The sequence below is a fragment of the Nomascus leucogenys genome, chromosome 5, assembly GCF_006542625.1.
Source record: "Nomascus leucogenys isolate Asia chromosome 5, Asia_NLE_v1, whole genome shotgun sequence".
Lineage (NCBI taxonomy): Eukaryota > Metazoa > Chordata > Mammalia > Primates > Hylobatidae > Nomascus > Nomascus leucogenys.
In genome coordinates, this window is record NC_044385.1 from 32,539,173 (window position 1) to 32,563,249 (window position 24,077).

At 39.5% G+C, this 24,077-nt stretch overlaps 1 protein-coding gene and 1 pseudogene across 1 annotated transcript in view; one reads left to right on the forward strand and one right to left on the reverse strand.

Annotated features, from left to right (window-relative positions):
- The window catches only part of CENPF (centromere protein F), a 58,548-nt gene extending 43,827 nt beyond the window's left edge, over positions 1 to 14,721 (reverse strand). Inside the window, exons 1-6 of the mRNA XM_003265113.4 lie at positions 14,595 to 14,721; positions 7,725 to 7,927; positions 6,630 to 6,826; positions 3,068 to 3,189; positions 2,544 to 2,635; positions 816 to 1,107 (exon numbers count right to left, since the gene is read on the reverse strand). Coding sequence (XP_003265161.2) covers positions 816 to 1,107; positions 2,544 to 2,635; positions 3,068 to 3,189; positions 6,630 to 6,826; positions 7,725 to 7,886 — 865 coding nt within the window. The 5' untranslated portion in view covers positions 7,887 to 7,927; positions 14,595 to 14,721. The remainder of the gene's footprint in view (positions 1 to 815; positions 1,108 to 2,543; positions 2,636 to 3,067; positions 3,190 to 6,629; positions 6,827 to 7,724; positions 7,928 to 14,594) is intronic.
- On the forward strand, positions 8,242 to 8,681 carry LOC115835151 (annotated as a pseudogene).
- Positions 14,722 to 24,077: the final 9,356 nt, after the last annotated feature.

Consider the following 24,077-nt stretch of genomic DNA (forward strand, 5'->3'; position numbering starts at 1 on the left):
CTTTGTTAAAATTACCATTTGGTTTTACACAACAGCAAACTATATTTGTTTTGTGCCCATATCAATGCAAATCAGTGCTAAGGAGTGAAAAGTTCACCCTCCTATATTCTCTGGTAGTTTTACCTCCAGTAAACATCAAGACAGTGTGAACCTCCCATACTGCCAAAATTAACAATGATTTTTTTCCACTTTTTTCCCACATACGCTCAACATTGGTTCCAATGGCATTGGCTAGGTGACAGCTCTCACCAGTGAACACTGACAGTGATTTTCAATATATCACAGCACTGGAAATTATCATCTTCTACAGAGTAGATTCCAAAACACCACCTGGTACCCTTGGCTGTCAGCTGCAGCGTGGCACAGCAGCCAAGGTTACAGGTTTGCTCCCATATGGACAACCTGGCAGGGCACAGCAAAGCTGTTCTGCAGACACACACACAACCTCTGGCCAAAGCTGGTCAGACCACAGCCTGGTTCTGTGGGTCACAAAAGGAGCCAGATGAGAAGCATGAGGAGTGTAAACTGTAACCAACCCACTTGTCCTGCTTCTGGAAAGATAAGTCAAAGCCTCTCAACCTACTTTAGAGGCTTCCAGGCACCAGCTTTTCAATACAAATAAAAGTACATTCCAACACTATATGCCTTCTATCATTATTGAAGAGACAGTATATTTCACATAACCAGTCTAGGATGTTGAACACCGACGTGCCTAACAAAACACATGAGCTCTTTATGGGATTAAAAATATCTGGAATCACCTGTGAAATTACCTCAAGCAAAGTGAATTTAAACTTAACTTAGCTCAATGTTACCTTGATTCTGCGCTTTTAATTGATCCAAAAGATGAGGACTGCTAGAATTGTCAAAGAAACTGCTATTAGCATCTCTTTTCCCTATTTGCAAAATTGATCGACTTGGAGTCACCTCTTGTTCCCCAGAAAAGTAAGATGCAGAGAAATCTCTCCTAATTGGAGTTTTTTGAGAATTAGATGAAAGATGACTTGGGGTCTTCTCTTGCTGCCATGAGAACACAGACGATGAAGCCTGATGCCGGGCAATGTCACGGTGATTCATGGTGGTTTGTGGAAGAGTCTGGCTTGCTTTCTGTAGAAACAGAATCTCTTTAGAGCCCTTTAAAGATCTTATATACTCAAGGCTATTTATTTTCAGATAGACTATAAAGCCATAATCCCAAGAAGTTAACAGTTGCACTGCATACCAAGAAAGAACATTCATCAATCAAGTAAACCATAAGTCTAATATCCAGTGATGGAATGTTCTAATGCTTGACTTCTTAGCATTGAAGGAATAAGCTACCACCATCTCATGCCCAACCTATTCAAAATAGGCTAAGTCTTAGTATTTATTCTGCATCCTTCTTAGAACCCATTAAACATATGTGAGTATTCACTTTCATTCTGAATTCCAAAGCTGGCTTTTCTTTGCCTGTCCTTGGTTACCTCCCCCTATAGCTTTGCCCAAGAGAATCAAAGTTAAACATCAGACTAAAGAACTCTTTCAAAAATCTCACATTCCACCATATCACTAACCCAAAAAAAGTCACATCGAGTGTTTAATATTATATAATATACATTCGTGGATGATCTACCACTTTGCATTGTTCTTTCTATGCTTCTCTCTGCCTCCATTCTGACAAATATCAAGACATGGAGGTGAATGCAGCATTAGATTTTTACAGCAAGCACTTTTTCTGCCATAGGAAGAGGGTTAATGTTTACTAGAGACTCAAATTTTCATAAAATATCTCTAGGAATCAATGTCAAGGGAAGAATTGATACAAATGACTGAACTGCATGACAAAGCACATGATATTTCTAGGACAAACTGGAGAATGAGTACTTAATTTTTATCCATCTTGATAAGCAATGCTTTTGCTACATATCAGAATCCTAATGACATCAAAATGAGGGTCAACGTCATGAAAAGAATAAAAATTGTTAAAGCTCTAAGCCAGAGGTACTTCTGCATTCTCAGTATTTAAGGTACCTACTTATAAATTCAGCCTTAAAGGGCTTGCTGAATTGTGCCATCTCGTCAAGTCCTTATGTTTAGTGGAAAGCCACCAGTAAGTGCCAAACTGGAAACTGTTTTCAGCAAATAACATGTGAACAAAAATGGTAGAGGTAAAATTCAACAGGTCAAAAGGACTATACAGGAAGCAACTGCTTCCAGGTGATAAAGCCAGGCAGGGAGCATCATGACTAATTCTCTGGCCCCACTGTCTCCAAGAATAGCCCTGATCACTAGGTCTTCATAGGGAAATAATTAAGTGGACATTATATGAACATTTAATATTTAGGGATGAACTAACCTCCCAACTCTATTTTACTCACTCCACCCTTTTTTTAAAACTAAAAAATAATCACCTCCACTGAGCCCAAAATCTTTTCTCAGCATGCACACACACACACAAAAAAGGCCAGCTCTATGTAAAACAGATTTTTCTCTAACCTTGTTCTATTCTATATCAAAGTATTCTATAACTGCATACTCTATTATAGGGCCTATAATTAACTTACTTTAGCCCGCAAGGCTTTAACCTCTGCCTCTAATCTTTTTCGTTCTTCAACCTCTTTATTATATTTTTCTTTTAGATCTTCATACTTGGAACCTAGAAACAGACAATCAAATACAGTTTTCTTTCAATCATTGATTCCATGAAGGAATTCACAGATCAACAATGATTTTTATAGTCTAGAAATGAGTATCTTAGTAGAAACAACATTTTGGTTAGGGAAATAGATCAAACTATTGATCAAATTACTCATATCAAAACACATAAAAACATAAGTGTCTTAAATATTCTGAAATTGAATTTCTTTGAAAATATACTACAGAAGGATAAAGTAAAAAGCTTAAAAGCTCAATCCAGTAGCTCAACATAATTCAACAGATATGCAAATGGATATGTAACAAGTGGCTGCAGTTTTTAAACATATACATTAAAAGTTTAATTCAAAGTTGAATTAATTCATTTATTTTGCAGAATTAAAATCTCAAGCTAAACAAAAAGCTGTCTATACCAAGGAAAAAAATGCATTACCACTATAATATTGACTTGGTGTTAGTGGAGTTGTAAAAATTTTTTGTGGTGTATTGCATGGATTCAGAGAGACATCTGCAGACTGCGCAGCTTGTTGGCTTCTTTCAAGCTCAGATTTACACCTGTTAGAAAAGGACCCAAGAGGCAGACAAATCAGTTAGAGCAAAGGCTACAGAATACCAATGCCTTACATTCCCAGAGAGTAATAAACTTACAAAGAAACCCATCCACTAAGAATTCTTAACCATTTCATTTATCCAACAGGCATTTAATAAGGTCTAACTTATGTGCCAGACATAAACACAGTCCTGTGTCTTCAAAGGAACTCAGTCTAGTAAAAGAAACAGAAATATAAACCAATAAGTACAATGTTATAAAGGCTATAAGGAAGATCTATAATAATCACTATGACAGTGATATGGTTTGGCTGTGTTCCCACCCAAATCTCATCTTGAATTATAGTTCCCATAATCCCCATGTGTGGTGGGGCGGGGGGACCTGGTGAGAGGTGATTGAATCATGGGGGCAGTTTTCCCATGCTATTCTCGTGATAGTGAGTTCTCACAAGATCTGATGGTTTTATAAGGGGCTTCCTCCTATGCTTGGTTCTCATTCTTCTCCTTCCTGCCACCATGTGAAGAAGGGTGTGTTTGCTTCCCCTTCCGCTATGATTGTAAGCTTCCCAGCGGAAAAGAAAAGCCCTGTGGAACTGTGAGTCAATCAAACCTCTTTCCTTTATAATTTACCCGGTCTCAGGCAGTTCTTTATAGCAGTGTAAGAACAGACTAATACAGACAGCAAAGAAGAGTTGGAGGATTAGAATATATTCCAAGCAAATTTCATATTCTAAGCCAAAGACAGGGATATAAAAGAACCTAGAACTTCAGAAACACGGGAAGAAAGTGGTGTCATTGAAGCATAGGCTCAAATCATGAGAACAGATGACATTACTTAGGATAGTCAGTTATTTCAAAAATATAGACTTGTTATACAGATCATATATCATATGACATTTTTAAAACACAGATATAAAAATTAAATCAATATAATGCATCTAGAAAAGATATGGCTGGAAATAGTTACAAGAAATGGGAAACATAAGTTATATATTGTATATATGTACACCCTGTATAAAGGTATCCAGAACTATCATGCAAGTAAGCTCTGAACACCTTTCAAAACCAAAAAACCCACACTAAAAGAGGGCTCAATTCTTCCAACTCTCTAATGTCTCTGACTTTAGTTTAACATAAAAAATAAAATGAACACTCTTTTAGAATGGCTAACAGTATGCACAGTCTCTTTGCCATGACATATTACTTAAAACAGGAAGTAAAGAAAGTAATGTCGGGCCCAGTGGCTCATGCCTGTAATCCCAGCACTTTGGGAGACCAAGGCGGGCAGATAACCTGCAGTCAGGAGTTCGAGATCAGCCTGGCCAACTTGGCGAAAACCCCTCTCTACTAAAAATACAAAAATTAGCCAGGCATGGTGGTGTGCACCTGTAGTGCCAGCTACTTGGGAGGCTGAGGCAGGAGAATCGCTTGAACCTAGGAGGCAGAGGTCACAGTGAGCTGAAATTGCACCACAGCACTGCACTCCAGCCTGGGCAACAGAGCAAGACTTTGTCAAAAAGAAAAAAGAAAAAGAAAAAGAAAGGAAGAGAAAAAGAGAGAGAGAAGGAAGGAAGGAAGGAAGGAAGGAAGGAAGGAAGGAAGGAAGGAAGGAAGGAAGGCAGGAAGGCAGGCAGGCAGGCAGGCAGGCAGGCAGGCAGGCAGGCAGGCAAGCAAGCAAGCAAGCAAGCAAGCAAGCCAGCCAGCCCTTAGCTCCATCTAGCTCCAAATTCAATCTGAGAAGAGGCAATGTATGAGCTAAAAATGACTTCTCAGCAAATCAAACCACCATATCTGAGCTTACAGTAGGAAACGGCAAGGTCCAATGGAAATGTTCCATTAGTATTTAAAAAGCACCAAGAAATAAGTAAAATTAATATTTAATTTAACTTGCTATTTTCAAGATACTCTCATTTCAACTTGTAATTAATAGGAAAGTTACTAGTATTTTACATTTTTTCATACTAAATTTTCAGAATTTGGCACCCATTGTATACTTACAGCTCATCTCAATTTGCACCAGCCACATTTCAAGTACATCATAATTGCCACACGTAGCCAGTGACTACCATATTGGACATTGCAGGTCTACAGATTAGCAAAGGTGTCACAAATCTGCTGATTCGAGATGAATTTTGAAGAACCTCGCAAAATCAGTGTTTCTTTTCCACTTTAAATTCGTATCTTATTCTCTTTTCCCTATCCTTTCATTTTAAATAAAGTTATTTATTACTTAAACAAAAGTATACCCTGCTATTATTTTCATAAACCATTTTTTCTCCTTCCCCCTAAGAAGAAAAACACAAACACCATCACCAAAAAAGCACTACAAAGCTAAAAGCATTTTCTACTAGGTTGAACTATATGAGATTGCCAATCTCCAGTTTTAACAAACATTCCAAATGGTTCAACCTCACTTGTTGGAGACCTTCCAGAAACCTAATCAGTGGCAACTGATGGAAAAAATGAGTTTCTGCAATGCATTTGAAAGTTAGCAATGAAAATTTTAAAACCATGTAGTTTTTGTAGTCTATTATATAATAAGAATATTTTAAAGCCAAATGTGCTATGAGGATATGGCACGAACTTGGCTCACTGCAACTTCCACCTCCCAGGTTCAAGTAATTCTCCTGCCTCAGCCTCCTGAGTAGCTAAGATTAGAGGCACCCGCCACTACATCTGGCTAATTTTTGTATTTTTAGTAGAGAGGGGGTTTCACCACGTTGGCCATGCTGGTCTCAAACTCCTGACCTCAGGTAATCCACTTGCCTCGGCCTCCTAAAGTGCTGGGATTACAAGCATGAGCCACCTCGCCCAGCCAAAAGGAAACATTTTTTAAATTATCACGCAACCTTGTAGATTGGGCCTGCTTATATTCTGTCTCCAATCTCAACTGGGCCCTCCATGCTATTCCATCCTTTTATAATTCCCTAGTTCTCCCTCTCATTCTCTACAGCAGCTTTTCCACCCAGAGAAAACACGAGCCATCAGTATGCTCCAACTAATTTCCATCTTTTCAGTAACAATTGTCGATAGTTTTATTTTAACAAGTACTATCATACTATCAATTAATGCTATGTAACTAGTATTATCATACTGTCAAATAATTTGATAGTATGATAGTACTATTTATTATTGTATTACCCAGTGACCAACAGTGTCTGAATCATGGTACAGCTTAATAAACATATACTGAATGAATGCATGAGTAATGGAGCAAACACTTGATAAATTTCTACCATACTGAGCTATGCAATAATAAAACCAAATTACTGTTTGTTTGTTTTTAATCTTCCACTCTTTCAAGTTACAGTACAGAGACCGAATCATTACTTATTCCACCAGGAAAAAAAATTGCAAAGTATAATTATATTGTTAAAGGAAAAGACAAATGCATCTGATTAATACATACAAACATCATCCCTATAACTACCATCCCAAAATATTACCTTTTAAGTTCCTGTTCCAGTTTTTCTATTTGTTTTTTGCCTGAATTCAGCTGTCCTTCCTGGAAATTCACTTGTGACTCCTTGACTTGAAGTTCATGAGAAATCTTCTGCTTACTTTTCTCCAGACTTTCACATATTTCCATCAATCTTTGATTCTCCCTTTTCAGGTTCGTACCCTCAGTTTTTTCATTTTCAACCTAATGAGAATTGTTCAGAAGACAATAACTCCCTTATTTCGTGAATTTACCAAGTATTATTGGTAAACCTGAGTCTAACATTGACTACTAGATTCCTGAGACACAGCTGCAATAAGCCATATGAACACAGAAATTTTAGATGATCACACTTTGAAGCCAATAGAAAGGAAACTTCTTTGAAGTCATGTACTATATCATCTTTAGCCAGACATACCCATCCTAGAAAGGGAGTCTTTACTATCTCTTCAAAAATTAAAAAATAGGAAATAAATCCTATAAATCTCCCTTAACAATTCATTTTCAAGTTTGGTTGCTAAAACCAGTTATTGTTAGAAACCAGAAAATTCTCCCACAAGCAAAATCCTTTTAGAAGCAATGACTGTATCACTATTTAGTTGGCTAATAGAGAGGTAATTTTTAAAAAGTACTGTTTAGTTTTCATTTACTAGACATGAAAAGGTTAACGAATACCAAGGTAAAAAGCCCAGTCTAAGAAAGCCACATCCATTTAACCGCAAAATGCTCTAATACTGTCCCCAGATTAGGAGCAGACATCTTTTGCCTTGTTGCTATGCAGTGCAAAAGCAATCCCCAACTCATGGTCCCACATGGAAGTTGAAATGGAACTCAGTAGCCCTAAATGTTAGCAGGTAAGCAGAAACGAGGACAGAAATGGAGAAAATTAAAAGCAATTAAAACAAAAATGACTCAAAAAAAAAAAAAAAAGAAGGGGACTGGGGCCTGGGACGGGGGTGGGGGAGGGGAGAGGAATTACCACCTGAAGATAGCAAAATCATTTTTCCCTAAATGTAAAGAAGATGAAATAATTAATCCAAAAATGAGTGAACAGTTTTAAATACCAGCAGTTCTGTGGCAATAATGAGTGCTTTAGGGGTACCTTCTGTTTTTGCTTCTGCAGCACAGCCTCGAGACTGTCAAGCTGAAACTGCCTTTGCTGCTTTTCCTTCTTCAGTTTGTCAAGCTGTCCTTCAAGCTCTTGAATTTTCTGAAGAGCTCTTGTAGGCAGGCCTTCTTTCCATTCTTCCAAAGCCCAGCTCATTTTGTTCTGCCTTCTTTATTACTCCAACATTTGTAAATAAACTGAAAAGAATAACCAGACTGTTGGTCTTACCATAGTAAAAGGAAACAAAGTCTCAGAAATTAATGAATCTGTCTAACCACCCCTAAGAATCAAGTTTCAAGACCACATTTCAAGATAGCAAAGTATAATATCTATCTTCTCCATCCTCTAAAAGGTGGCAACCAGTAATTGATTTTGAAGTACATACTGTCCTGCTTGGTTTCCCTTTGCTTTCTGTTTTTCTCATTTCTCAGTGTTGACTTCTTGTATCACTACCTGCTTCCTATTGCTCAGTTTTTTCATTATACAAAACATGGGGCAACAGCAATGCAAGATGGCAGTCACTATGGGATCAGGAGTAAAAGTCTCTCGAAGTTTCCAGCTGTTGGAAGAACTCGAAGAAGGCCAGAAAGGGGTAGGAGATGGCATAGTTAGCTGGGGTGTAGAAGATGATGAAGACCTGGCACAAGATGGACAGGGATGATAATTGGGCCTCAAAGAACGATTTGTGAAAGTCAAGTATACAGCCTTAAAATAGAATGTAGCCTAAATGCCCAGAAGCACCCTGCCTTTGTAAGATTTTTAACAAAAATTAACACAAATAGGGTTAATAGTTCTAATGGAGTGGTGGACCAAAGAGCCATATCAGTGCTAACAAAATGGCAGAATTCATGTAGCATCAAAGTTGTCCTGCAAGAGCTTTGGTGCCTAACGATGTCTAAAGAAAATATGAAACTCCTTCAGCTACCTGAAGGACAGGGTTACAGCAGTTAATCAAAAAGAAAAACCATAGGCCCTTCCCCTTCCCACCCCCATTCGATTTAAACAGTCTTCATCTTCCACAGTAGTAAATTTTCTAGATACGTCTTGTAGACCTCAAAGGACTGGAAAGGAAGCTCCCATTCAAAGGAAATTTATCTTAAGATACTGTAAATTATACTAATTTTTTGTCCATTTGAAATATGTTAGTTGTGCTATAACAAATCATCCTGCCATGTGTAACATCCTGTCCACATACTTGAATTTCTGGGATCAAGAAAGTATATTTAAATTGATTCCCATCATAACTGGGGGAGTACATCTAACTTAACTGTGAAAAGATGTACCACATAATCACCTCGCTGCTGATTAAATGGCCTGGGGCCTCTGCCTTCTCCTGTGGGATTACTGCTGGGTGTACAGGGTACTTTGTCTGCATCCCCGGTTTCCAAAAAATTGAGGAGGAGGGACTCCTCCTCAACTCATTCTATGAGGCGAGCATCATCCTGATACCAAAACCTGGCAGAGACCAAACAAAAAAAGAAAACTTCAAGCCAATATCCTTGATCAACAAGGATGCAAAATTCCTTAACAATATACTTGCAAACCAAGTCCAGCAACACATCAAAAAGCTAATCCACCATAATCAAGTAGGCTTCATCACCAGGATTCACGGTTGGTTCAACATATGCAAATCAATAAATATGATTCATCACATAAGCATAACTAAAGACAAAAATGACATTATTATCTCATGCAGAAAAGCTTTCATTAAAAATTCAACATCCCTTCACGTTAAAAACTCTCAATAAATTAGGTACTGAAGGAACATACCTCAAAATAATAAAAGCCAACTATGACAAACACACAGCCAACATCATACTGAATGGGCAAAAGCTGAAAGCATTCCCCTTGAAAACTGGCACACAAGGCAAGAATGCCCTCTTCCACTACTCCTATTCAACATAGTATTGGAAGTCCTGGCCAGAGCAACCAGGCAAGAGGAAGAAATAAAAGACATCCAAATAGGAAGAGAGGAAGTCAAACTACCCCTATTTGCAGACAATGTGATCCTACATCTAGAAAACCCCATAGTCTTGGCCCAAAAGCTCCTTCAGTTGATAAACAACTTTGGCCAACTCTCAGGATACGAAAATCAATATACAAAAATCACTAGCATTCCTATACACCAACAACAGCCAAGCCAAGATCCAAATCAAAAATGCAATCTCATTCACAATTGCCACAATATGAATAAATCACCTAGAAATACAGCTAACCAGGGAGGTGAAAGATCTGTACAATAAGAATTAGAAGGCTGGGCCTGGTGGCTTACGCCTGTAATCCCAGCACTTTGGGAGGCCGGTGCGGGGGGCAGATCACCTGAGGTCAGGAGTTCGAGACCAGCCTGGCCAACATGGTGAAACCCCATCTCTACTAAAAATACAAAAATTAGCTGGGTGTGGTGGCAGGCACCTGTAATACCAGCTACTCGGGAGGCTGAGACAGCAGAATTGCTTAAACTTGGCAGGCAGAGGTTTTAGTGAGCCAAGATCATACCACTGCACTCCAGCCTGGGCAACAAAGAGCAAAACTCCATCTCAAAAAAAAAGAATTAGAAAACACTGCTCGAAGAAATCAGAGATGACACAAATGGAAAAACATCCCATGCTCATGAATATGAAGAATCAATATCATTGAAATGGGCATACTGCCCAAAGCAATTTGCAGATTCAATGCTATTCCTATCAAATTACCAAAGACTTGTTCACAGAACTAGAAAAAACTATTTTAAAACTGATGTGGAACCAAAAACAAGCCCAAATAGCCAAGACAAGCCTAAGCAAAAAGAACAAAGCTGACAGCATCACATTACCCTACTTCAAACTATACTACAGGGCTACAGTAACCAAAACAGCATGGTACTGGTACAAAAACAGACACATAGAACAATGGAACACAATAGAGAGCCCAGAAATAAGCCGCACACCTACAACCATATGATATTTGACAAAGCTGACAAAAACAAACAATGGGGAAAGGATTCCCTATTCAATAAATGATGAGATAGCTGGCTAGCCATATGCAGAAGAATGAAACTAGACCCTTCCTTACACCATATACAAAAATTAATTCAAGACGGATTAAAGACTTAAATGTTGTAAAACCCCAAACTATAAAAACCACAGAAGACAACCTAGGCAATACCATCCTGGACACAGGAATGGGCAAAGATTTCATGACAAAGATGCCAAGAGCAATCAAAACAAAAGCAAAAATTGACAAATGGGATCTAATTAAAATGAAGAGCTTCTGCACAGCAAAAGAAACTCAACAGAGTAAACAGACAACCTAGAGAATGGGAGAAAATATTTACAAACTATACATCTGATAAAGGTCTAATATCCAGCATCTATAAGGAACTTAAACAAATTTACAAGAGAAAAACAACAACCCCATTAAAAACTGGGCAAAGGACGTGAACAGACACTTTTCTAAAAAAAAAAATATATACATGTGGCTAACAAGCATATGAAAAAAAGCTCAATATACTGATCATTAGAGAAATGCAAATCAAAACCACAATGAAATACCATCTCACACCAGTCAGAATGGCTACGATTAAAAAGTTAAAAAAATAACAGATGCTGGCCAAGTTGCGAAGGGAACACTTACACACTGTTGGTGGGAGTGTAAATTAGCTCAACCATTGTGGAAAGCAGTATGGCAATTCCTCAAAGAGCTAAAAACAACTACCATTCAACCCAGTGATCTCATTCCTGGGTATATACCCAGAGGAATATAAATCATTCAACATAAAGACACATGCATGGCCAGGCACAGTGGCTCATGCCTGTAATCCCAACACCTTGGGAGGCCAAGACAGGTGGATAACTTGAGCTCAGGAGTTCAAGACCAGACTGAGCAACATGGCGAAATCCCGTATCTACCAAAAAAAAAAAAAAAAAAGCATACGCATACACAAATGTTCACTGCAGCACTGTTCACAATAGCAAAGACATGGAATCAACCTAAATGCCCATCAATAACAGATTGGATAAACAAAATGTAGTACATTATACCATGGAATACAGTACAGTATACCATGGAATACAGTACAGTATACCATGGAATACTATGCAGCCATAAAAAAGAATGAGATCATGTTTTTTGCAGGAACATAGATGGAATTAGAGGCAATTATCCTTATCAAACTAATGCAAGAACAGAAAACCAAATGAACACCAAGAAGTGAACAACAGACACTGAGGCCTCCTTGAGGGTGGAGAGTTGGAAGAGGAAGAGCAGCAGAAAAAATAACTATTGAGTATTAGGCTTAGTACCTGGGCAACAAAATAATCCGTACAACAATCACCCCTGACATGAGTCTACCTATATAACAAATCTGCATGTGTACCCCTGAACCAAAAATAAAAGCTAAGAAAAAAATAATATTTTGCCATAAGGTTTTCAGGTGAAATAGGTCCTATAAACAAAGAAAATGCATGACAAGATATTCTGCAAATGCTTCTCTTTCCTTCTTCACATCATTAATTACCACTCACACTTTGTCCCTCTTCCTCTGGGAAACTTTTCTGAGATTCCCAACCCGGCCATAGTTTCCCATCATAGTTACTCACAGCACAGGTAGCCCATCTCCTTCCAAGCAGTTATCATTTTTTAATAATGAATACATGCATGTATGAAGAGTGAATGCCATATTAGTACTAGAATCATTCCAAAAGGTGGTAAAGTCAGGCTCCAGACAGACACTGACCAGGAAAGACATATACAGTACAACCTTAGTGATTGAAAGTGGATTCTTCTAGCTCAGGCACTTACAAGATGTATGACCTTGGGCAAGTTATTTAGCTGCTCTATGCCTTGTTTCCCTTGTTTGTAAAATGAGGATAATAATGATGGTGACTTCCTAAGGCCTTAGAAACAGTAAGCTTTCCTGGTAAGCTTTCCATATATGTTAGCTATTAGATACTTTATAAAAACACTTTTTCACTTGTATATTTCAGCCTATGGTACAAAGGGTGAAGTGGCCTACCTCCTTCTCAGCCACATCTTAGGAAATAGAAATAAGCTGGAAGAAAATATGGCAACTGTCCTTTATTTTAGCCTTCAGAACATAAACAAAAAGAAAAATCATTCATTTTCCAGTTACTTAGGCAAGAGTTTGAGAATTTGTTTTTTTACTAAATAAAGTTAATGGCCATTTTAATGTTTTTTTCAGTCGATTTTATCAATGAACCTTTTTATCAAAACAATAAGCAGTTCATGAAAGTACTAAGAACAATAAAAAAAATTAAGAGGGAGAAGCAAAGGTCTTAGACAACATATAAGTTGGATATCGAAGCTTGGAAAGCTGTGTTTTGCTACCAGTTTTTTTTTTTTGGTCTCAGTTCTTGGAACACAGCATCTTATATTCCACTCCCATTTATCCCAAAACTACTGAAAGGAGTCACATGCCTCTCAACCAACAAAGGACAACTGACCCTGTCTCAATATCCTCCATTCCAATCTAGTTTGTCAGGAGTCAGAGAACTGTACCCAGAGATACACAACTGTAATTGCCCTAAACAATTCAGCCAGCCACTGAAATCATTACATCAAGATGCTATAGCCAACAGAATATAAAAAGGAGCAATTTAGAAAGACGATTAGAAAATGAGGGGAATAAACATAAAGAAGACTGGAAAGCTGAATGCTTTTCCATTCCAAAGTCTAAGATAGAGAGCAATATAGATGTAGACCAAGCTAACTGTTATTAGAGCAGATTTTGGCCCATTAAGGCATCAGCTATCAGCCACCTGTATTGGGCCACTGGGGCAAAAGAACAACAAAAAAATAAACCTCGGAAGTTTACTTTTGAGGAACAGGGAATCGAGGTGGGGAGTGAAGAAAAGCCCCGGATGAAGGTTCCTGCATAGAGGATTTGCAGGACTATTGTCCTTTCCAGAAAATGCTGTATCTTTCTATCTTAAATACGTGCAGGGCACTCTTCATGCCCGAACTACCCAGTCCCTTAGTCCCTAAGGAAGCTCTTGTGTGACCTCCTGCTGCCCCACCTCCACCACTGCTTTCCCGTTGTCAGAATTCCCCACCTCCTCGAAAAAGCCAGAGTCCCCGTGCACTGTACCAAGGCTGGGTCTGAGAATGATAACCCTGCCTTCTCTTCTAGATCAGGCTCCTCAAGGGCACGACCCATGCCTTTTATTTCTGAGTCCTCATTACACAGCAGAGCCAGGCACACAGGCGCGTCCAAATAAATGTGGAAGGGAAGGCCGGGCGTAGTGGCTCACGCTTGTAATCCTGGCACTTAACAGAGGCCAAGGCGGGAGGATCCCTTGAGCCCAGGGGTTCCAGACCAGCCTAGGCAACATAGGAAGGCCTATCTCTATTAAAAAAAAAAAAAAAATGTGGACGGGAGGAAGAAGAGAGGGGAAGAGAAATGCTCGCGTAACTAACCATAGGCACCCCACGTCGCCAACCAGATCAAAACCCAAGCTTACATCTACTCAATAAAACAAAGGACCAGGGCCCGAATTTCAATAAGGTTGGTTACGGGACTGGGAAGACGGCTTGGAAATACCTAGTCATCTCCAATTCTTCTACGGAGGAAGAAAATGATCCCCTAAAGTGTGAGTCCGTGACCGAGTAGGGTCTGGGACACTAATCCGAGACCAGTTTGAACCCGAGCAGAGGGGCGCCGACACCCCTACGAACCACATCCCGGGGCCGATTCTCCAGTTCCGTCGGGTGGGAGGGGGCGGTCCCCGGCGCCCACAGGGCCGGGAGAGTGATCCCAGGGGCCTCCCCGCCCAGTACCCGCCGGCAAAAAGCCAGCGGCACCCCACGCCGCCCGCCGCCTACCGTCCGCCGCCAGGGCCAGGATCCGGACCCAGTCAGGACGCTCACCTTGCTATCGGGGACGGGAAAACAGCCTCTCCGAGAGTACAGTTCTGGCGCGGCTTCCGCGGGCTGGAGCCCAGAGTCTAATTCAAACTGCCCGCAGCCGCCACCGGTGCCCAATTCGCCCGCTTCTGGTCTCAACCAAACTTACCTCCACGCCTATTGGTCACTGTAAGTAGCTGCGGACCAATCTGCGCCTGCGCACTCAGACTGCCGCCTCTGATTGGCCCTTTCGGATGGATTTTAAAAACAAGCCCTCTACTGGAGGTGCCTGCGCCGGAGTTACTGTTCTTTTTTTTGTTGCGGGGAGACGGAGACCACGTGCTTTTGCTAATGCTAGACGCGGTTTTGGACCGCTATTTCCCCAAAAGTCAGGGAATGCGCCCGCTGATTAGGAAGGCGTGGTCTATCGCCTACAGCCAGGGGAACTGTGCTGCCTGGTGAAACCTCTTTTAAACTGCACATACCAATCTACTTATTTATTAAACGTAAATTTAGGACATAATATCTAGGTGCTGTGTTTGTCATGCATTCTTTATCCGGTGTCGTTCTTTATCGGTGTCATTCTTAACAATTCTTTGAGAGAAGTATTATCCTCATTTTATTAAAAAGTTAACAGGCTCATAGAAGCTAAGTACAGTAATTTGAAATTGAATCTGGGCAATGCAGGATGTCGCTCTTAAATGCTGTCCTTTATGGATCATATTTCTAAGAGGTGATTCTGAACACTTATTTTCCGGGATTAAGGTGTGGGGGGAGGACACTGCATCAGAATTTAAAATTCAGAAGAATCTTCAAAACGGGGTGTAATGCTTTTCGTGAAGCCCACTAGTTTTCTGTGTATGTTATATACTCGTTTTATTTCCCTATTAAACTATAAATAAGCTTCTAAAGGCAGAAGCAAAACAATTAATTGTTAAAGTAATAGATCTCTAGTGCTGTTGTCTTCCTCAATATGTACCAAACTTTCCAGCCCCCTGCCTTTACCTTTCATTAGACTGTTCCTGCAGTACCCAATTCAAGTGTCACTTTTTTTTATAAAACCTCCCTAATCCCACCCACTCCTTAGAGATAATTATTTCCTAGACCTTTCATAGAACTTGCAAACTTCATGTTTAGGATTTTCGCCATGTCTTGTCTTGTATTTATGTCTACGTCTGACTCGCCCATCAGACTCAAAAATTCCTTTACAGTAAAGTCTGTTTTAATTCATTTTTGCATCCCTAGTAACTTTGCACATAGTAATTTAAAATCCAGATCATCTTGGGAGATAAAACTGCTATTTGGGGAAAGGCCTTGTTCTTACTACCTTCTACCTTCTAATCCCCAAAGGGAGGGGAGAGAGCAGGTAGGGGAGGAAAACTTTTGTCAGACATTGCCATGATCAGTCTAGTGTGTCTGGTAGTTTTAGAATTTGAACCAAATTGTGTCTGGCTTCAACACAAATTACAATTCCATTGCTTCCCAGAGTAATTATTCAACTATGTATGGGCTGCTTAAGGAAAAATAAACAGCTAGAAAGACAGATAATAGAGGATTTTTTTAAGGTTTGAATAAGAAATTTGCATTTACTATTCATTCAGTCATTCTTCAGCAGATATCTATTGAGTGGCCACTGTATAGTCAAGTCTTGTGCTTCATTTTTCTACAATGAACAATAAAGAAATACATTCACTTCTTGAACAAGGGAAATAGGATGGATACTATTCTAGTAACTCCTGTGATATTTCTCTGACTTCAATTTTATGCTTCCCTTCCCCTCCCTTTATTTTTCCCCCGGTTTGCTTGTTTTGTAGGGGGAGGATCCCGTCCAACCAAACACAGATGTCCTCTAAGAGTCCCTTTTTGGCTCTCTGCTCCTCTTTTTAAGTCCCTTCCCTCAGTGAGCCAGTCTACTCTCTCTGGACTGTTCATCCACTACCTCGATATTCTGCCTGTGGACCAGTGTCTTTGAGTCTTCCCATCTTTTCTACAGATTAAACTGCAGGTTCATCACTGAAATCACTCTTTTGCCAGTCTCCTCAACTCCCTTGCCTCTTGTTCTATCTCCCAAACTTGTATGTGTGCAAATGTCCATATCATCCCTTGATGCACTATTGCTGCAGAATGGGGCTGGAAAAAAATCCCAGCACTGTGCAAATACTTTAAATGTAGGACGTCTAACTGGGCCTCAATGCTGCTCCCCAGCCCTTTCTCCCAGTTTCAGGATTTCTGTAATCTCCTCCAACAAACATCTCCATTCTTACTCTCAGAAGATGACCTTATTTTCTAGTTCACAGAAAACATAAGATTTCTGACAGGAACACCTTCAACTTTCTGAGACCCAAATCTACAAATGTGCGAAAATCTATACCCATTCTTACCTCCTTTCTTCCTGTTACAACCATGGGAAATGTCTTTCTGACTACTCCTAAAACTGAACAATCATACTGTGTTTTGAGGCAACTTCCTTCTCAGGAACTTCACTCTCCCAGTTATGCACTTGTAAACAAGAATCTTTAACTGCTTCTACCTTCCTAAGTCTTCCTAGTAGCACTTAAACTGCTCAAATATTTCCCTTTAAAAAGAAATATTTTCTCAATCTCATGATCCCCTGAAGGAATCATCATATCTCTCCTCACATTCCATTTCCTTTTTAGATTTGATTAAATAAGTTGCGATACTACTTTTCATCAATTATTTTTGTCCAAAAAAACCCACGAGTACTTTCAATAAATGAGAGCCGTCTCTATAGCTACATCATGAAGACAATATAATCTATTATTTTAAGCAGCAGTTTACTTTTCATTTCATTTTTCAGCTTATTAGAACTGTAAATATTTTATAATTACACGATTTTATTTTTTATCTGTTCTGAAAAATTTTTTTTTTCCTTGAGACGGAGTCTGGCTCTGTCGCCCAGGCTGGAGTGCAGTAGCACAATCTCGGCTCACTGCAACCTCTGTCTCCCAGGTTCAAGCAATTCTCCTGCCTCAGCCACTGGAGCAGCTGAGATTACAGGCACGCATGACCACACCCAGCTAATTTTTGTATTTTTAGTAGAAACGAGGTTTCACCATGTTGGCCAGGCTGGTCTCGAACTCCTGACCTCAAGTGATCCACCCGCCTCAGCCCCCAAAGTGCTGGGATTACAGTTGTGAACCACCGTGCCTGACCTGAAAATCTTTATTCTTTTTTTTTTTTTTTTTTGAGACAGAGTCTTGCTCTGTCGCCAGGCTGGAGTGCAATGGCAAATCTCAGCTCACTGCAACCTCCGCCTCCCGGGTTCAAGCGATTCTCCTGCCTCAGCCTCCTGAGTAGCTGGGACTTCAGGCGCACACCACCACGCCCAGCTAATTTTTGTATTTTTAGTAGAGACAGGGTTTCACCATGTTGGCCAGGCTGGTCTCGAACTCCTGACCTCAAATCATCCTCCCGCCTTGACCTCCCAAAGTACTGGGATTACAGGCATGAGCCACCACACCTAGCCTCAGGTATAATCTGATTTTATAAAATTAGTTGAGAAGTGTTTCCTCTTCATGCCTTTTCTGAAAGAGTTTGTGTAGAATTGGTATCATTTATTCTTCAGTGCTTGAGCCTAGAATTTTCTCTGTGGGGGGTCTTAATTGGAAATTAAACTTTTTGCTAGGAGCAGTGGCTCATGACTGTAATGCCAACACTTTAGGAGGCCGAGGCATGAGGAGTTTAAGACCAGTCTGCGCAACATAGCAAGACCCTGTCTCTACAAAATCAAAAACACTTAAATGGGCATGGTGGCAAATGCAGCTACTTGGGAGGCTGAGGCAGGATGATCACTTGGGCCCAGGAGGTGAAGGCTGCAGTGAGCTGTGGTCATGCCACAGCAATCCAGCTGGGGCAACAGAGAAAGATCCTGTCTCAAAAAGAAAGGGAGATAAATTAAATTTTGTAATTGAAAAAGGGTTTTTTGAATGTTCTATTTTATTTTACACAGTTTTAGTAGGTTCTGTCCTTCAAAGCTTTTTTCTATTTTATCTATGTTGTCAAAATTATTGGTACATTGTTTTTTAGATTATTCTGTCATCCTTTTAATGGCCTTGTAATATGTAATGTTCTCTCTTTCATCCCTGACGCTGGTAATTTGTGTTCTCTCCACCCACTTCCCTCTCATCATTCAGCTAAAATTTTACCAACTTTATTGATCTTTTCAAAGAACCAACTATTAATTTTATTGATTTATGTATATAAGATTGTCCATTTTCTATTTTATTGATTTCTGTGCTCATCTTAATACTTTAAGTTTTTCTTTTTTTGCTAGCTTCTTAAACTGGAAGCTTAAATAATTGATTTTAGACCTTTCTTTTTTTTCTAATATAAATATTTTAGCTTTACCTGACCCCCAAAATTTGTTTGTTGTCTTTTCCTCTTTTCCCCCCTTAGAAACAGGGTCTCGCTGTGTAGTGATGTGATCATAGCTAATGACAGCCTCGACCTCCTGGCACAAGCAATCCTTCCACCTCAGCCTCCTGAGTAGCTAGGACTACAGGCAAATGCCACCATGCTCAGCTAAGCTTTTTACTTTTTGTTGAGATGGGATCTCACTGTATTGCCCAGGCCAGTCTCAAACTCTAGGCCTCAAGCTATCATCATGCCTCAACCTCCCAAAAGTGCTTTTGGGATTACAGGCGTCAGCCACAACTCACCCGTATTTTCCTTTGTATTCCTTTTTAAATATTTTCTAACTTCTCTTACGATTTCTTATTTGACCTGTGGATTATATAAAAGTATAATGCTTAATTACCAAATATTTGTAAATTTTCTAGGCATTTTTCTATTGTAAATCTTAATTTAATTCTGTTGCGATTACAGAACATACTCTGCATGGTGCCAATCATTTTAAATTTAATGAGACCTAACCAAGTCTCAGTATATTGTCAAGCTTACTGGGTATTCCCGATGCCCTTGGGAAAATGTGTATTTTACATTTTGTGTATGAAGTGTTCTATAAATATCAATTATGTCAATCTTGTATTCTCTATCATTAAGAATTTTCCATCTACTTGCTCTATCAATTACTGAAAGAGGAGTATTGAAATTTCCAACTATAATTGTGAGTTTATTTATTCCTGCTAATTTATTCCTGCCAATTCAGAATTTGCTTCATGTAATTTGGAGCTGTTATTAGAAGTGTACACAAATTGTTATTCTTACTGAATTATACTTTTATTATTATGCAATATCCTTTTGATCTCTAGATATATTCCTTGTTGTGAAATTTACTTTATCTGATATTGACATAGCTACTCCAGCTTTCTTTTGTTTATTGTTTATATAATGTATCTTATTTCATCCCTTTACTTTTATTTATATACTTATTTACTTATTTGGTTTTAGAACTCAAGGTCTACTTACTAGGATGGAGATGTCAGTGCTTTATCAAAGATGAAGAGGCCACCCATTTGTGTCTATATTTGAAGTATGATTTTTGTAGGCAGCATAGTTGAGTTTTTTTATTTAGTCTTGCTATCTCTGCTATATTAGTTGAGCTGTTTAGAATATTTATATTTAAAGCAATGTTTGATATGGTTCTTTTAAATCTTGCTATTTGTTTTTGTTTTCCTACCTATTATTTGGGTTTTTTTCTAGGTTTCTTTTTCTTTTCTTTTTTTTTTTTTTTTTTTGGTGAGATAGAGTTTTGCTCTGTCACCCAGGCTGGAGTGCAATGGCACAATCTCGACTCACTGCAACCTCCGCCTGCCAGATTCAAGTGATTCTCCTGCCTCAGCCTCCCGAGTAGCTGGGATTACAGGCGTGTGCCACCATGCCCAGCTAATTTTTGTATTTTCAGTAAAGGCGGGGTTTCACCCTTTTGACCAGGCTGGTCTCAAGGTTTTTTTCTAGGTTTCTTATGGAATACGGTAATGAGAATTTTTATGATTTATTTTTCTCTACAATATTGGCTTATAGCTATAGCTTTTTGGTTTTGTTTTTATTTGCAGTGGTAGCTCTGAGGTTGATCATATATATCCTTAACTTATCAGAGTCTACCTTCAAATAAAATTATACCACTTTATATATAATGTTACCATATGTTTTATTTTCCCCTTCTCAACTTTTATACTATTGTTGTTATACATTTTACTTCATATATTATAAATCCTATCATATTATTATTTTTTATTTAAACCGTTAATTATCTTATAAAGAAACCTTTAAAACTACAGGAAATTAGTGTTATATTAACCCAACTATTTATAATTTCTGACGAACTTCATTCCAGGTTTCTATTATCGTTTTCCTTTTGCCTGAAGAAATTCTTTTTTTGTGGCAGTAAATTTTGTCAGTTTTTACGTGTCTGAACATTTTTGATTTATTCTTACTTTTGGAAGATATTTTTGCTGGGAATTCTGTGTTGTTGGGTGTTTTGTTTTGTTCTGTTTTTTTCTGTCTTTTTTTTTTTTTTTTTTTTTTGACTCTCGCTCTGTCACCAAGGCTGAAGTGCAGTGACGCAATCTCGGCTCACTGCAACCTCCGCCTCCCAGGTTCAAGCGATTCTCCTGCCTCCACCTCGAGTAGCTGGGATTACAGGCACGCGCCACCATGCCCAGCTAATTTTTGTAGTTTTAGTAGAGACAGGGTTTCACCACGATGGCCAGGCAGGTCTCGAATTCCTGACCTCAAGTGATCCATCCGCCTCAGTCTCCCAAAGTGCTGGGATTACAGATGTGAGCCACTGTGTCCAGCCTGTTCTGTTCTTAAAGTGCTTTCCAGGAGTCATCCATTGTGTTCTGGTTTGTGTAGTTCCTGATAAGACGTCTGTATTTTCCTTATTTTTATTCTTCCCCACATATCCTTTTACTCTGGCTACAATAAGATTTTCTCTTTATCCCTTTGGTTTTCTAGCGCTATGACTTGATATGATTTTATTTGTATTTATTCTGCTTGAAGTTAGTTGAGCTCCTTGAAGCTATACATTTTTAGTTTTTGTCAAATTTGTAAAAATTTTTAACATTATTTGTTCACATATTTGTTGTCTCCTACACTCTCTTCTGCTTCTGATACTCAATTACATGTTTTTTAAAAGATTTTTTTTTTTTAAGACAGAGTCTTGCTCTGTCACCCAGGCTGGAGTGCAATGGCACAATCTTGACTCACTGCAACCTTCGCCTCCAGGGTTCAAGCGATTCTCCTGCCTCAGCCTCCCGAGTAGCTGGGATTACAGGCATGTGCCACCACACCCAGCTAATTTTTGTGTTTTTAGTGGAGACGGGGTTTCACCGTGTTGGCTAGGCTGGTCTCAAACCCCTGACCTCAGGTGATCCACCAGCCTCGGCCTTCCAAAATGCTGAGATTACAGGCGTGAGCCACCATGCCCAGCCTTAAGATGATTTAATGTAGTTTTAGAGGCCGTTTTCCCAGCCTGTTTTCTCTCTGTATTTCATTTTGGATAGAACCTATTGCTTCATCTTCAAGTTTACTGATTCTCTCTTCTGTAATATCTAATCTGCTATTAATCCTGTCCAGTGAAATGAGAGTAATGATGAATTTAGCAGACACAGATCTTAAAACAGCTTTTATTAATACTATTCAACATGCTGAAAATTTAACAGAAAACATGAAAAGAGAGGTGAAAAAAATATAAAAGAGAAGCAAAATTGTTAAAGATAAAACATACAATGGCTGAATTAAAAATTCACTGTACAGCCACCAGGTGGGAGGATTACTTGAGCCTAGGAGGTCAAGGATGCAGTAGGCTGGGATCACACTACTGCACTCCAGCCTGGGTGACAGAGTAAGACTGTCTCCAAAAATAAAATTCCTCCACACCTGCTCTTTTTACTACTCAGTAAATAATATCCTCATTCACTTAGCTAACTAAGTTTGAAACTTTAGAATCACCCCCTACTCCTTTCTGTATATCCTATCAATTCTATCTGCCACAAATATTCCCCATCTGTCCCATGCTCTCCATTCTCACTGCCCAGTACCTAGTCCTGACTACTGTCAATTCTTGCCTTCATTACTCAACAGCCTTCCGGGTGGTCTCATAGCAGAGTTTTCCTCGCTAAAGTTAGGGCCTTGATATGGACGGGATAGAATTCTGAGATCTGAGGTGAGAATATGTCAGTGGGTCCACCTAAGGCGTATCCTTGCATGATCACTTTCCTAGTCACTTCTCTCCTGCCCCAACTTCCACCTCCCCTAATTGTCTCCACACCTCTTCCTACTCTGGGAGGGAATAGTTTCCCCACCAAAAGAGTTGCAGGACCTGGGTAATAAGTACAAGCAGGAATCAGGACATGCTTGAAAGTAGATCTTGAGGAGGCTGGGAGGAGAGGGAGTACAGAATATAAGGTTGGACAGGCTAGGGCTTACTGACACGGGAGCACTCTCATGATTTGGGATTTAACATTCTGGCGAGAATGTTAAATTCTGAATATGCCATTCTGGATGGCTTTTTGAAGTCTGAACGTGATGATGACCTTTAGCAAGTAGGGTTGATATGCTAAAATCATAGTCACCAGTACTAAGGTTAGGAATAGCAGTCTTTAGGGGCTGGCCATGGTGGCTTATGCCTGTAATCTCAGCACTTTTGGAAGCCAAGGCAGGAGGATCACCTGAGGTCAGGAGCTTGAGACCAGCATGACCAACATGGTGAAACTCCATCTCTACTAAAAATACAAAATTAGCCAAGCATGATGGTACATGCCTGTAATCCCAGCTACTTAGGAGGCTGAGGCAGAAGAATCGCTTGAACCTGGGAGGCTGAGTTTGCAGTGAGCTGAGATCCCACCACTGCGCTCTAGCCTGTGTGACAAGAGCAAAATTCCATCCAAAAAAAAAAAAAAGCAATCTTTAGGAGGTGGGAAAGTTAGGCTGGATTTATTACCTAAGATCACCACCAGATTATTATTTCTAGAAGGGACCAAAGGCTATTGCCTCCACTAAGACAACAAAGAATGTCTAGAAAGGGGGACACCAACATCTTTAATCTGTCCAGTGGTGGCTGACCTCTATAGGCCAGGGGTGACAGTAGAAGATGCTGCTATAGAATGGCATCAATAGAAATCTAGAATGGCCTAGGCCAGGGCCAGTGCTTAATAACCTTGTCAATGGCAAGGTGAAAGTAATTGCTGCAATGGACAGCACAGCTGGAATAGAAATAGAGTCCAGGGATCTGTGGTTATGACTAATAGACTATTATGTTTCTAAGTAAGAGATAGATGGCTAACACACTTGAGTTTTGCTTGATTTCTATAACAAGAAAAGCTCACTTATTGGCCCAGTAGAAAGCTGAAAGCAACTACAGTGCAAAATCAAGCAAGCATCTAGCACTTGGCCATATCATCTGGCAGATCTACAATGCTAGAGATACCCATGGCAAATTAAGGCCGACCCTCTGGCATGCCTCAATGAGAGATTCATTACCCACGCTCCCTAGTATTCTGGAACAAGGTCATGTTTTCTCCACTAGAGAATGACTTATCATTTGAAAAGCAGCTCCTGTTGTGCTACTGGGCCAGTAGACAC